This window comes from Beta vulgaris, chromosome 9, assembly GCF_026745355.1.
Source record: "Beta vulgaris subsp. vulgaris cultivar EL10 chromosome 9, EL10.2, whole genome shotgun sequence".
Taxonomy (NCBI): domain Eukaryota; kingdom Viridiplantae; phylum Streptophyta; class Magnoliopsida; order Caryophyllales; family Amaranthaceae; genus Beta; species Beta vulgaris.
Window position 1 is genome coordinate 50823889 of NC_079210.1, and position 16061 is coordinate 50839949.

Here is a 16061-nt window from a genome sequence, read left to right on the forward strand (position 1 = left end):
ATAATATTGGATTTATTTCAATGAATATTTTCATGGAAAAATTGATATGAATAATCCCATATTTGGACAGTCTTCTTAAAATAGTCCCAACTTTAGACTAACTCATTACGATGTTTGTTCGGCAATGTTCTTCAGGGAGAGCTCCTTGCAATGATTCAGGGAATTCAAAATGTGCTCAAATAGATCAAAAGCAAAGGGTGAAGAGATGTCATTATAGCCTCTAATCCACCAACAAGATTGCAGACGGGTTAGCAAAAAGTAGAATGTATTATATATATATTCTCGACTTAATTCTATTAAAATACGGAACAACGAAAACATTAGATTCCTCCAAAGTACAAACTTATCACAATAGATAGATTTCTCTAGGTTTCTTCACGAAAAAATCAACGTTACAGTAAACAAATAGTGATATAGATTACACGCATGCATCGCAAGAATAATATATTATTGCGTGAATTATTAATCGCCTGATCGATGTTGAGAATTTAGCAGAAGAAGACATATATCTTATGTGAACATTGAACCTTGTTGAGCTAGTGTAGCTTAGTATCTTCTCTGGACTATGGGAAAGATCGCAAAGAAGACAAGACGGTAATGGTTGTCGCGGTAACACTTAATTAGTGAAGAAAGGCCTCAATAATGAAGAGAGACACTGTAGTTGGTAATGGAATGATGTTGAGGTGAGTAAATCCAGCTTCTTTCAACAACTTATTCCATTCATTTTCAGTTCTCTCTTTGCCACCAATGCAATTTGTCATCATCAACATATCAATGGCCATGGCTGCATCATCAAACAGCCCTTCTCCATCAGGATGAAGAACGATGTCAACAATTATCACCTTATTTCCCTTTTTCTGGGATATTGCTTTCTGGCAATTCTTTAGGATCCTTATGCAGTCCTCATCATTCCAATCAAGTAAAACGGACTACATTCACACAAAAGTAAATTAAGTTACATAATCGATTATGCAGACATTTTAACGATAAATTGTGTTAAGTAAATTGTACTAATAAGCATTAATCTAGACATAATTCATGAAAATTGTAGTGGTCTTTGAAGAAAAAGGCTAACTACCATAATACTTTGATGTGACCCACGCATTTATACACGTCAACAATATTTTTTTTTATTTTTGGACCCCTTTCGGGAACCTGTGGTAAGATGAATTACCTTTGGGCTGCCCTCGCACACGACCACGTCAGCTTTTCTTGATATATTTGGAAGGAAAAACTTGCAAAAAAATTTTCTTTTTTTTTGGGTCAAAACGGCTGCAATTTTGGTTTAAACCGCACCCTTTGTACAAAGAAGGGTTGCAGTTTAGCCCCAAAACCGCAGCCCTTCCATATTAGAAGGGCTGCAATTTTGGGCCTAAATCGAGCCCTTGGTAGTGACGGGTTGCGGTCACAGCCCTTCATTTTTGCCGAAAGGTTGCTACGACATGGTCGCGTGCCAAAAATGCAGCCTTTAAGCTTTTTTGACCGCAACCCTTGCATTTTATTCCACTATTGATCGACACAAGAAAGTAATAATGCATGGAATGTAGTGGATAATGGAAATGTACGTAAATACAACATACCTTGATGATGATATTTTCGGCGGATGGAATCTCCTTAAAAATGTCACCACCAACATGGGTGACACCGGGATGTAAGGGGGCATTAGCAACAACATGAGGCATATCAAAATTAATTCCTTCAATATGAGGGTATGTTTTGACAATATTAGCCACTAACCTTCCCATGCCACCCCCAACATCAACAAGACTGCCTTCTAACTCACTAAATCCATCCTTATACCCTTTTGTGATAGCATCTAAGGTAAGTTTAGTATAGCCGACCATGCCCTGGTTAAACAAGCTATTGAACTCGAGGTTGTTGGATGCCATTTCCCAGATGGACTCCCCATGAGCCTTAACAAAAGGGATCCCACCTTCTTTGATTGAACTACTAATCTCGTACCATGGTTTTGTGATCGAATGGTCGGTGAAGGTTAGAAACGTAGGAGCTAGGCTAAGCTCTTGATCATGCAAGAGCCACTTAGAGGTTGTGGTTAGACCATACAAGGTTAAGGTTTCCCCTGATGGTTGTTCATTACAATGAGCGGTGAAGATTTTCTTTCGAACGAGCATACGCATGACTCGTTCAAGACACATGATATTAAGGAAGAAGAAGCTATTTTTGAGGCTATTTGAGATAAGCTCATTGCTTGGCCATGCGAGTGAATGATATCGGCGATGCGAAGCTCAACAGCAGATCTTAGCACAAGGCTATCTGCGTAGGCAAAGAGGTGCTTGTACACCTCGGCCTGGCCTTGGAGGAGCTCAGCATCCTCATTCACATTTCCTAGTGCTAATTCTTTGCTCCCCATTATTCTCTCGGTTAATTCTACTCTTTAGAGTTTAGTACTTAAGTTGGATTATTTTTCCTATGTATTACATGCATGCAGGAAGAATTGTATATAAAGGGCGGAAAAAAGAAACTTTTCCAAACAAGAATATTGGACCGTGGACAAATTGCCATAAAAATTAAATTGTTACGTGTTCAGCAGGATGGCTGCAGGCTGCCTCATATGTCATCAATCAAGGAACTACTTCAAGATTGACCCGGCACTTAATAGTCTAAAGATGAGCAATAGGAGATAACTAAGTTAATGTTTTGTATTATGTTTGATAACCTAGGTTAAGGGTTGAGGTCTCAATAATACAGAGACATTTGAGAATTTCATAATTCCGCTATTATGGCTCGAAAAGTGTTGGTAATCTAAGTAAAATGTTAAAATTGTATCTTATAAAACTTTTAGTACCAAAGTTAACTTAAAATGATATCAAAATAAAATCATTTGGTACCAATATGTATACTTTACTACTAAGTACCAAAGGGCTAGTTTAGTATCGGTACAAAATGGCTCAATTTTAATTTGGTACCAAGTGATTCTATTTTTAATACCAATTTAACTTACTTTTGGTATCAAAATTTTTGTAAGATGTCATTTTGACATCTCAATGTAAGACGCTAATCCAAACTCATCGACATCACCCAGAAAGGGCTTGGAGAGAAACATGACAGGATGGCTCTAGCATATATATATACTACCTCTGTTTTTATTTAGTTGCAACGTTTTGACTTTCACGCTTGCCAATGTACAATTTCAAATCGTTTTATCTCTAATTGTATGTAAGTAAAAATTATAAAATTTGATATTATGAAAGCTTACATCGAAACGAATCAAACAAGACCCCACATGACTATATTTTGTTTAACATATAAATCAATAAATGTGGTCAAATAAGAGAACATGAATAGTGCAAGTTGTCAAACGTTGCAACTAAAAAAGAACGGAGGTAGTATAGTTATTACCAATATATAAAAAACTAATCAAAATTGCATAAGAAGAGTAAGACATAAGACCTATCTGTCAAAAAAAACACATCATAGTAACTCAGTTCCATTTTCATTACAATACTTTTGATCAGTGGCGGATCTAAATGTGGTCCCAAGTGGTCACGTGACCAACTAATATTTTTGAAAAAAAAAAATCAAAAGCAGCGCTGCTATTCTTTCACGCTAAACCCTAATTCTTCCGCCTCTTTCTCCTTCTCGAATCCCACGACCCAGACCCAGACCCAGCACAAAAAGCGTTCGATTTTGGCGGACGAAAAAGAGTGACATTCTTGTTGTATTCACTTCTTTCGACGTCGGCGGTCTGGTCATTCTCTAATCTTTCGTCGTCGGCGGTTGAGTCGTTCGGCCACACGTGAGTTCAAATCTTCAGATCTTCATGACCTTCAAGGCTTCAATCTTCAATTTCTCTATTCGCGGTTGTCGAAGAAGTCGAACCCTAAAGTCTTCAATTCGCAGGCTTTCATTGTTGCTCGAGTATTAGCTAATCGACAATCGTACTTGCCGATGCCAGCCTTCACTCCATCTTCAAAAAACCCTAATTCTCGATATTCGACACTCGACAGTCGTACTTGCAACCTCGAGCTTCGAGGTACTGTTCTTGAATCTTGATGAGCTCCTTTGATGTTCTAAGTTTTCAAAATTAGGAATTAGATGTTCTAAGTTTTCCTTTTGATGTTCTAAGTTTTCAAGATTTGTGGATTGTTACTTTATTGGAAGTGAATTAGGAATTAGATCCTTATTTTATTGTGTAATTTTATTTAATTGAATTAATCAAAATACTATAAAAGGCGTCGTTTTAGCAAATGGCTGTATGTGAATTTTTGAATGTGGAATTTAATTGAATTCCTAAAGGTGGTGTTATTGTAGAAGAATGAAGAATTTTGTGTTGGATATTGTGAATCGAGAAATGTGTATTAGCCATTAGGGATGAATGAAGGACGAGGGTTGTTTTTGTTAATATTGGCGTTTTAGATGTACTTGAGTTTTAGTTTGATGAATATATACTTGATTAGATGATGGTAGATGTATTGTATGTGAATGATATGAAATCTTGCACATTTAATTGAGTAGTTCGTGTGGTTTAAATGGGCATTTCTAGTTTCATGTTGAAATATGGTCAACCGTTGTCAGTGTTGCCTTGCCGCTGCGTTGTTGGTGCTCAGTAAGTCACTTATTTATGTCGTACCCGTTTTTTAAATTTAGTTAAATTGTTTTTTCTTTTTATCTGAATCTATGTCGTACCCCTTTTTTAAATTTTGATTTTGGTGTTTTCCATCTTCGTACCCGTTTCCATATCTGATTCCGAGCTACATACTGTGTGACCAACTATTTTTAGATTCTTGGATCCACCACTGTGTGCTGGTGCGTCGTGAGCGGTGATGTGGTGTTGTGGACCTGTGGTGGTGTGGCGATGCTGGTGGTGGCGTGTGAGCAGTGGTGTGGTGGTATGATGGTGCGTCGTAAAGGTGGGAGGTGTAGTGGTGGCCGGTGGGTGGATGTTAGGTTTTTAAATTTCTGCCCCTTCAAACAAAAAAAAGAGAAGACATAATAATAATATAAAAGAAAAATTGACGATAGAGGTTTGAACTTTGGGCGATAATTTTTAAAAGGTTTGAATTATTGATTAACCTGTGTAGGTCCCAACTTTAGGGGGTCTTAACTTTTAGCGGGCCTCGGTGACTTAAAACTGATAATTTTTTTAAAAATTTCACCTATTCCTACTTCCTTCCCTCAATAACCTTCTGGTGTGACCCAAGTTTTACAAGTTATGACCTATTTAGCCAGTTTCAAGTCACTAAGGTCCGCTAAAAGTTAATACCCCTAAAGTTGGGATCTACACAGATTAATCAATAGTTCAGACCATTTAAAAAAATTATCACCCAAAGTTGAGACCTCTGTTGTCAATTTTTCCTAATATAAATTTGTTGATTGACAAATAATGATATCATTTTTATATAAATGATATTAATTTGTAGTAATAATAAGGTATATATATAAAGAGTAGTAAAATGATATAGAAATAGAGAAAATAATACGAGCTTGTTGGAAAATGACATATAATGAATCATAAAATATGATATATTAAGAGTTGACAAATAAAAACAAATTAAGCAAAAATTATATAAGTTTGTTGAAAATGATATAAAAATGAGAAAATTGAAACAAAAATGAATTGACAAATAATAATAAAATATTTGCTGAAAAATGACATAAAATTTAGTAAAAATTACATAGAAATGTATAATAATGATATAGTATATGAAGAGTTGATAAAAAATAATAAAATAGGGAAATTGATACAAGTTTGCTGAACATGACATAAAACTAGGTAGAAATAACATATAAATGAATAATAATGATATGATATATAAACAATTGATAAATAATATTGAAATAAGATAAAATGGTACAAATTTGCTGAAAAATAACATAAAAATGAGTAAAAATGATACAAAAATGATTAATAATGATGCGGCACATAATGAGTTGACAAGTAATAATGAAATACGAAAAAATAAATAGCTCCAAATGATATAAGTTTGCTAAAAATTGTGACTTAAAAGTCTGTAATAATGACATGAAAGAGTTTTATAAATGACATGAAACAAATTTACAAACAATTACATGAGACAACTCCAAAATGATAAGAAATACGCAAATAATGACATTAAAAAGAGTAATAATGATGTAAAACACTCATATTAATTCACACATGTGAGATGTTTTACACAATAAATAATGGTGTAACATTCCCTAAAAAAAAAAAAATGGTGTAACATGCATGTTGCACATAAGAGTTAAGACGCACTCTTTTTCTAAATCATTTTTCGCTCTACAACTATACCCATGTCACCCTCCTACACCGTCAGACCGTCTTCGAGTAGCTTGGAATTAGAACTAGTAAATAGCCACCAGAAGACTAATCCTACATTACAACACTCTAACCCTACATTCCTACAAAAGTTTTGAATTAAAAACAGCCACCTCAAACTAGTCCTACATTCCGATAAAAAGAAAAATAGATAATCCAAGAATCAAGACGTACGCAATGTTTTCTAAATTCATTTTTCACTCTACAACTATACCCATTCTTCCTCGTACATTATCTCTGACGAGTTTGGAATTAAAATTAATAAACAGCCACGTGAAGACTAATTCTACATTCCAACACCCTAATCCTATATTCCTACAAAAAATTGGAATTAGAAAACAGCCACCTCAACACTAACCTACATTATTATTTGACTAGCTTGGATACCTCTCAGTCTCTCATTGGTCAAATAATGTCTCCATCCATATTCATATAGTACAAACATTTCCTTAGCATGCTCAAGTGGGTAGAGCGCTCCCCCTTGGTTCTTGAGGTTAGGGGTTCGATCCTACCCCAGCATTATGTTAAAGTATTTCCTTAACATGATATACATGCCTTACCAGCCAATGTGTTGGTGGTTTCCTACAAGCTAGTAGCCTTGTAGGGATTAGCTCTTGGGCTAACTTATTTTCCTAATTAAAAAAAAATAGTACGAACATTTGCATAATTCAAGTTCCAACATCCAACAACTTTCCAATCGGCCAAACTCTTTTAAGTGACCTAGCGGCTAGTGGCAAATGGGTTCATACGTGCTATACATTGTTTGCGGACCATTTTATGTGTCAATCTTAGTTACTTTATTTCAACTCCAGATAATTTACGGTCAAAATAGTCTTCCTTGAATAATGCAAAAGTGAATTTTAATTCCAGAGATATGCCTCAAAAAAAAAAATTTCCTGCATACCGTCTACATAGGACGACATGCGAGAAACTGTTTTTTTTTTTGTTTTTGCCCACGTAAATCGCTACTCACAGCAGCGGTTTATACACATAAACCGCTATCTCAAGTAGCGGTTTATATATATAAACCGCTATATCAAGTAGCGGTTTACCCTTAATAGCGGTTTACTCTGGCAAAATGTTGCAAGCACATATCAAACTCTGGAGTTGCGGATGCTAGTTGGATTTCGAATAAGGAAGATTATTCATCCACTAGTGGTTGGGTGTTTCTTCTTGGAGGAGGTGCCATTTCATGGGCTTCCAAGAAGCAAACATGTATAACGGATTCCACTATGGCATCGGAATTCATTGCTTTGGCTTCTTGTTGCCAAGAAGCGGAATGGCTAAGGAATGTGTTGAGTGAGGTGGACTTATGGGTGAAACCAATGTCACCTCTTGCTATCCATTGTGATAGTGCATCAACCATAGCTAAAGCATATAGTGAAGTCTACAATGGCAAGTCAAGGCACATTGGAGTTAGACATAGCTATGTGCGGGAAATGATAAGGAATAGTTGTATAACTATTAATTTTGTTCGGTCTAGTTTGAACTTGGCGGATACGTTTACAAAACCGTTGTCAAGGGAACTAGTGAACAAAATGAACAAAGGGATGGTCTTAAGCCTATTGATCAACCTATGGTGAAAGAAAACTCTATTTGATGTCTAATACAACGTTAGATCTCAAATTCAAGGGATAGTACTTCTCTAAGAGGTTGGGAGCACTTGTTTAATACATCCCGAGGTTAGTGCTTGTTGCTACAATGAAAAAGAGGTTGAATTTTATTCTTAATAAATCTTTGATAAGGTGCTCAATTGTAGGAGCATGTCCGGAAAGATTTACCTATGTAAGCTAGAAGTTTGGCCGCTTCATCAAGTCTAAGGCTTGACTTGGAATGCTTATGAATGGATATGGACACCAAGGCTTCATAGGTGTCGGAGGTTTTAAGAACCTAGTTATGTTTGTGTGTATTAGTAACTTCAATAATTTGTAATGGTTATATGATTCAAAGCTTTGTCTATCATTATGATCTAAATTATTGTAAAGATTACTTTTACTAAATGGAAATTCAATCGTTAGATATTTCATGATAAAACATGTGTGTTTGCGATTTATAGCAAGTTGAAAACTTTTAACATTACCCTATAAATGAGGAGGATTGTTGGAACATTTATAGGGTAATGGGTTTGAAACTCATAAGGATATGTACTAGAAGAGGAGGAGGTCTAGTATGCAAAAGGCTAGAGTGCATCAAGTGGCAAAACGCATTGATAAACCAAGGGAGACAGAAGACTGGCCGCGAGTCGCGACAACCGTCGCGAGTCGCGACCAGTGGCCCGTCGCGAGTCGCGACAGGCGTCGCGGGTCGCGACCAGCGCCTCGCGACTCGCGAGCTTTTTCGCGAGTCGCGACGTGTCTTCTGCCTTGGAATGCGAAAAGATGCCTTGACGGTTTTATGTCCGTTGTGATGTTATGGCTTCATTTTAATGACCTTTAAGGTCCTTAAATCAGCTGATTAAAGGCCTTTGATGGGTGATTAAAATGGGGGTTATGGTTTAGATACTCTAGTCAATGAAAGGTTTATTCTTCCTATATAAACCTTGGGATTCCTATGAGTGAGGGGTTGGAAGAAAATTAGAATTATCTATTCTATACTCTCTCAAATACTTCTTGCTTAGCTTTAGAGAAAACTTGCAATCTTCTCTTGAGTGTTCCTCACAAACACAAAACACAAGTTCTTGTTGATTCACTTAGAAGATCATCTAAGTGGATTGTTTCTCTCCATTGTATCTCATTAGTTATTTCGTGTTAACCCGGTGATCCTAGAGGGGCGAAATTAAACTAATAGGAAAGCGTAGTTTCCGTGCCTTGGAGTGGATATCCGGTTCTCTCATTGATCACAAAGCCTAACATAACACACTTGAATATACATAGCTCTAGGTATTTCCTAATCAATTGCATATGAGCAAAAGTAAACTTGGATATATGATCAAAAATAAATTTGAAATGCTTGAAATAAACAAAATGACTTTAAAATGAGTTACAACTTATAATAACTTTGAAGCTAGCAAAACTAACTTCGAAACGAACAAGAACCACTATGAAATTAATAAAACAAATGGAAATGAGCAAATGACTTTTAATTGAACAATTATTGGCTTTTAGTGTAGTTTTATATTCACAAATTCAAATGAATTGGCAGCTTTTAAGCCTGTGCAGCTCATGCTATTTCAAATACTAATGGTAGATTTTTTTTCTTTTTATTTTTTAAAGTAAGATGAAATTCTTGTAAGTGAAGAAATTTAAGAATTCTATTTTATAAGGATTTGGAATCAAACTCTTGTCACAATAATGTAAGGAGCGCTCCGGCAAACCGCAATTTATTAGAAGGGTGCAGTCTTTTTGTAGATCTACTATGATTGCATTTAATTTAAAAAAATACCCAAAATGAAGTGTACTTTTCTTACTATATATGTCTTGTTTCCGATGTAACTCTCATCAACTAGTCCATATATGTCTTGTTTCCGATGTAACTCTCATCAACTAGTCGTATTCTGATGTTGTATGTGTTTCACTTTTATTTTTAATTAAATATCTAAATATTTATTTCTATAGTCAATGAAGTGGGTATAGTCTATGTCTTTTGTAGAACACGTTTGTGACTTGTACTGTGAGTGCATGAGCGAATTGTGGAATTCTCTTGCACGATGGATTTCTAAATTTCTAATGAATCGTCTACTATGGACATCCGTCTATATTGGCTATTGCTATTTGCTAACCTTTTCCATTCAATAGCTAAAATATCTATCAATTATAGACATCAACATTAAGTTAGATACAGCTCATCAAAAATTATTATTTCTTTCATAGTAGTTAAAACCTCGATTTCAAATTAGTCAAAATTTACAAAAGAAAAGTATTTCGTTTGATACATATAACTTATTACGCACTCTATTGACTTCTTCACTTTAGAGCATGTCCAATGGATGATCCCAAATTAAGGATTATCAATTACTTTATTACTTTTACTAGCTTTTAACCCGTGCAAAAATACACGGGAGGTTTTATATAGATATAATTTGGATCCGTGCATAATGCATAGGAATTCTTTTGTTAATTAAGTAGTTGTTTTTGTTTCAAATTTATTGAATCCATAATTATAAGAATTCATGCCTTTATAATGAAAATAATGTAAACTGTAGAATTATATTTCATGATATATAAAAATCCTTTGTTACAATATTTTAAACTTTAAAAATCTTATAATCGTAATATATACATATATAAATACATAGATGAAACAAAATACACATTAAAGTGCGCGGGAATATTTTTTTTTTGTAAATTTAGGATTTTAGGATGTTTCTCCTAAAATCATGGTTTGAATATTAGCTCGTGATTTAAAGTTTTTATAATCATATCGTGTAATAAAAAATTATTTAAAAACCGACTTATGACCCGTGCGTTCAATGACTGATGTAGCTAATGTCATGATAAAATACACGGGAGATTTATTGTTGAAGAGATATATTAAAAAAATATTGATGATTATTTTTTTTATACAAATTCTTTAGTAACACAGATATACAATAAATTAATGTGGGACGCGGTAGCTTTTTGCCTTAAATACGTCAATTTTATTAATCTAAAAGTGACCCATTTAAAATTAAAAGTTACACTTTGCTTATAGGTACTTACCTCTTTTAACTTGTGAAATCACCCATTTGATTTTTTTTTTTCTTAATTATATTTTTGAAGATTATTTGCAGAATAAAATTATTTTCCCCTTTTCTAGATTCTTTGTTATTCTTTGATTATCTTACTATTAGATATATTTATTGAAAGGCTCCTACACTTCGATATAAAAATGAATTTGGGGCATTTTTAAGTAATGTCGGAACGATATTTAACAAATCCCGCTGCTAAGAGTAGCTATCTGGATCGGAGGATCTTCAAGCTTCCTCAAGTCCTAATGCAAGATCTGCTAGCCACAATTAATCCTATGAGTCATCATCAGTCTTTGAATGCATGCAGTTGGATTGCCTGATTTGCCTTAATTACTGTTATGGTTACGTTGTAAAGGAATTAGTTCTGATGTCTGTACTAGATATTATCCACTGTTTTTTCATGACTACTAATTTGTACTTCCTCCGTTTCTAACTAAGTGCAACATTTGCATAGTGTTTACTATTCACAATTTAAACTTTAATTAGCTTTGGTGATTTAGGGTTTAGGAAAAACATAGTCATGTGGGATCTTGTTAGATTCGTCTGAATGTGAATTTTTTAATATCAACTTTTTATAATTTTTACTTATTGATAATTGAAGATATTAATGGTTAAAATAATGCATGGGCAAACGTGAAAACAAGAAATGTTGCACTTATTTAGAAACGGAGGAAGTATATGTTAGTCATGAATTATCTTGTAATCCTTTTTGCCATACCATAGGTATGGTTACTCGCTCCTTAATTATATAATTGTTCTCCTTGTTATGTTTTAAAAAAATTACTCGCATGCATCGATCACAAGTATAATAAATTACTATAATTTTATTATAATTTATAACATGAAGTAAACTCTTATCGCATATGACAATGAATAATCCAAAAATATTACTATACATTGCGTGAATTATTAATCGCCTGATGGATGTTGAGGATTTGGCAACACTTTTTCTTAAAGAAAAATTTAATTAATTGATGGTCAAACGACATCTACAATAGATATTAAAGAAAAATTTAATTAATTGAAGGTCAAACGACATCTACAATAGATATTAAAGAAAAATCAAATTCAATTAAACAAGGTTAAATAAAATTCGTCTTCGAAGAAATTATAATGAACCAGATCGAGCAATACAACGCAGCCCTTTGTATTTGCTGAGTCAAACATAACAGCTATTGATGAGGAATTCTATAATTTTGACATAGTTTGGGAAGAGTATTCTTGATCGAGCCAGGTTAACCGCATCCGAAATTTCAATACCTTACATGTTGAGTCTCGAGCTTCAACTAATAAGAACAATTTCTCATACCTAAAAATAAAAAACCATACTCACAACTCCCATAGGAGAGAAGGAGATCTCCATAATAGAGATTAAAAAACCTATAATAGGGTTTGAAGAAATCTCATAAAGAGATACTAATTTATTCAACAAAACAAGAAAATGAACTAATAACTGGAAATAAAAGTGGAAAACGGGATTCCCATGGATGAAATCATCCATGACAGTCCGTAACTGATGAAGAAAGGGTAAGGGAGGCTAGGATTTTATAGGAAAAAGAGAGAGAGGGGGGAGGCTAGGAGGATTTGGCAACACTTGATTAGTGAAGAAAGGCCTCAATAATGGACAGTGACATTGTAGTTGGTAAAGGGATGATGTTGAGGTGTGTAAATCCAGCTTCTTTCAACAATTTATTCCATTGATTTTCAGTCCTCTCTTTGCCACCAATGCAATTTGTCATCATCAACATATCAAGGGTAATGGCTGCATCATCAAACAGCCCTTCTCCATCAGGATGAAGAACGATGTCAACAATTATCACCTTATTTCCCTTTTTCTGGGATACTGCTTTTTGACAGTTTTTTAGGATCCTTAAGCAGTCCTCATCATCCCAATCATGTAAAACGGACTACATTCACACAAAATAAACAAATTAAGTTACGTTATGGATATGCAGGATATATTATGTTAAGTAAACTGTACGAATTATAATAAGCATTAAAGTAGACTGTAGACATGATTCAATATCATGGGAATAACTCAATGCCAAGATTTATGAACTAATTAAAATTCCATAAACCCCTCAAGTTATAATTAAAGTTTTTTAACACTTGGTTTACGTAATAATGCTTGGTAATATGACATAGTTATATAAAGGAAATAGTTGGTCCAGGTTAAGGTCAGGATATAGTAGCACGTGACTTAATGTGAAATTATGCAAGTCTAGTAAATAGCTTAAGCTCCTCAAATTAATGAGCGAGGATTCACCGTCTTCGATGAGAAAATGAACAACCGGCGTCATTTATGATATAAATTGCACCTAAGTTCATAGTTGGTGGTATTTTAGCTAGTAGTCAAAGTTCGTAGTACTAAGTGCACCCGCTCCATAGTTTGGGATCTTGAGGTAAATTTTACCTAATATAACGAGTATCAGCACAAAACAAGATGAAATGTATATGAAAATGTACGTAAACACAACATACCTTAATAATTATATTCCTGGCAGATGGGATCTCCTTAAAAATGTCACCACCAACATGGGTGACACCGGGATGTAAGGGAGCATTAGCAACAACATGAGGCACATCAAAATTAATGCCTTTAATATGAGGGTATGTTTTAACAATATTGGCCACTAACCTTCCAATGCCACCCCCAACATCAACAAGAGTGCCTTCTAACTCACTAAATCCATCCTTATACCCTTTTATGATAGCATCTAAGGTATGTTTAGTAATTGTGGCCATGCCATGGTTAAACAACTTATTAAACTCGGGATTGTTAGATGTCATTTCCCAAAAGGACTCCCCATGAGCCCTCACAAAAGGAATCCCACCATCCTTGATCGAACGACTAATCTCGTACCATGGTTTCGTGAACGAATGGTCGGTGAAGGTTAGAAATGCAGGAGCTAGGCTAAGCTCTTGATCATGCAAGAGCCACATAGAGGTTGTGGTTAGACCATACAATGTTAAGGTTTCCCCTGATGGTTGTTCATTACAATGAGCGGTGAAGATTTTCTTTCGAACGAGCATACGCATGACTCGTTCAAGACACATGATATTAAGGGAAGAAGAAGCTATTTTTGAGGCTATTTGAGATAAGCTCATTGCTTGGCCATGCGAGTGAATGATATCGGCGATGCGAAGCTCAACAGCAGATCTTAGCACAAGGCTATCTGCGTAGGCAAAGAGGTGCTTGTACACCTCGGCCTGGCCTTGGAGGAGCTCAGCATCCTCATTCACATTTCCTAGTGCTAAATCTTTGCTCCCCATTAATCTATCGGTTAATTCTACTCTTTAGACTTTAGTACTTAAGTTGGTTTTTTTTTCCTTGAGTTATAGTACATGCAAGTAGGAAGAAATCTATATAAAGGGGGGAAAAATGACTTTTCCAAACAAGAATATCGGACTGTGGACAATTTGCCTTATGAATTTAAATGTTACGTGTTCAGCCGGATGGCTGCCTCATATGTCAGGGAACTACTTCAAGGTTGACCCGGCTCTTAATTAGGGATGGCAGGTGGGTATAATTTGGCGGGTTTCGCACCGCATCCGTCCCAGTTGGGGCGGGTATGGATATGACTTTGGTGGGTAGTGGGTGGGTATAGATACGAAAAGTCAAATCCGCCATGGGTGGTGGGTAGGTGGTGGATATGAGGTCACATCCGCCCAAATCCACCCGCCCCGCCCAATATCCGCCCGCCCCGCCCCATATCCATCCGCCCCGTATAATATTTACTAATTTACCCTTTATAAAATAAAGAATTATGTTCATAAATCTAAAAAATTATAAAAAATAATTAAGAAATATGAATACTAAAAATGTGTATTTTGTTTTCTTTGAAATGGATGTTTGTAATAACTAATTTATATAATAGATTATAAATAGAAAATAAATCAGGTGGGCGGGTGGAAAATCCACCTAGGTGATGGGCGGGTATAAGTGGGTAATGGATATCCACTTGGGTGGTGGAGCGGGTGTGGGTATAACCGTATACCCACGTGGGCGGAGGTGGATATGGAAACTTGTACCCGCCATGGTTGGCGGGTAGGTGGTGGGTATGGAAAATTTAGGTGGAGGTGGGTGTGGATTTAGGGGTATCCGCATCCGCCCCGCCCATTTGCCATCCCTACTCTTAATAGTCTAAAGATGAACAATAGGAGAGTACCAGATGACGTCACGGTTAGAATCCGGATTCTCTAGGATTTTAGGGAAACTCTATAAGGTAGAGTTTTATTTCAACCATACATTTTAAAATCAAGAGCTTATATTAGCGGAAGGGAAAGATATAAGGGTGGATTTTTTGATGAGATCGATAAAATAGGGGGATTCTGGAAAGAGAATATATGAGTCATTGATTTTTTTATTCAATAATTGATATTGCTCAAACTTCACCTTGTAAAGTTATTTTACAACTCTAGGATGCAACTCAAGGTTATGGGTTGATGTGAATACTAACATTTATAATTTTGGTGGTGAAATTTCATTACCAGGCTCTCCCTCACCTAAAAAGTCCTTAGAGAGTAAACATGAGTTTCATGACAGTTTGGCTCTAGCCTATTAGGTCCAGTTTCATTACCAATATACTTCCTCCATTCCGAATTAAATGTAACAAATGCACTTTTTCACAATTTACACTTATCACTTTGACTAAAATTTGTGATTTGTACATAATGAAAAACATATATAGTCAAGTGTATTCTTGTTAGATTCGTTATGTGACATACTTTCATAATATGTAATTTTTATAATTTTTACTTCTATGTAATTATAGATATTTGTGGTCAACGTAATACATCAGAATGCGTAAAAGTGCAAATTAATAAAAAATAATCAAACTGCACAAGAAAGTGAAACATAAGACCTATTTGCCAGAAAAAATTAATCATCTGTTCCATTTTAATTGCAATACTTTCCATATCTGATTGCCTCATAGTATTAATTACTTCCTTCGTTCCATAATAAGTGAAGCACTTCTCTCTTTTATGTAAGAGCTTTTTTAGAGAAGTGTTTCACTTATTATGGAACGGAGGAAGTACAAGTTTACAACATTTCTATTGTAGGTTAAGAAACATGATTCTTGTGTGTAACTGATCATTCACATGTATGAATACTCA

The 16061-nt window shown here is 35.1% G+C and overlaps 2 protein-coding genes across 2 annotated transcripts; both read right to left on the minus strand.

Moving 5' to 3' along the window:
- Positions 1 to 246: 246 nt before the first annotated feature.
- Positions 247 to 2422, minus strand: LOC104904578 (desmethylxanthohumol 6'-O-methyltransferase). The gene is given in 3 exon segments (XM_010692865.4): positions 247 to 929; positions 1581 to 2164; positions 2167 to 2422. Coding segments are annotated over 3 exon segments (1098 nt in total). The 5' UTR covers positions 2372 to 2422; the 3' UTR covers positions 247 to 620.
- A 9522-nt stretch (positions 2423 to 11944) lies between these two features.
- LOC104886237 (desmethylxanthohumol 6'-O-methyltransferase) lies at positions 11945 to 14288 on the minus strand. Its single transcript, XM_048636864.2, has 2 exons — positions 13425 to 14288; positions 11945 to 12850 (listed from the first exon to the last, which is right to left on the minus strand). The coding sequence occupies exons 1-2, from the start codon at positions 14214 to 14216 to the stop codon at positions 12542 to 12544; spliced, it is 1101 nt and encodes a 366-aa protein (XP_048492821.1). The 5' UTR covers positions 14217 to 14288; the 3' UTR covers positions 11945 to 12541.
- Between the last annotated feature and the right edge of the window lie 1773 nt (positions 14289 to 16061).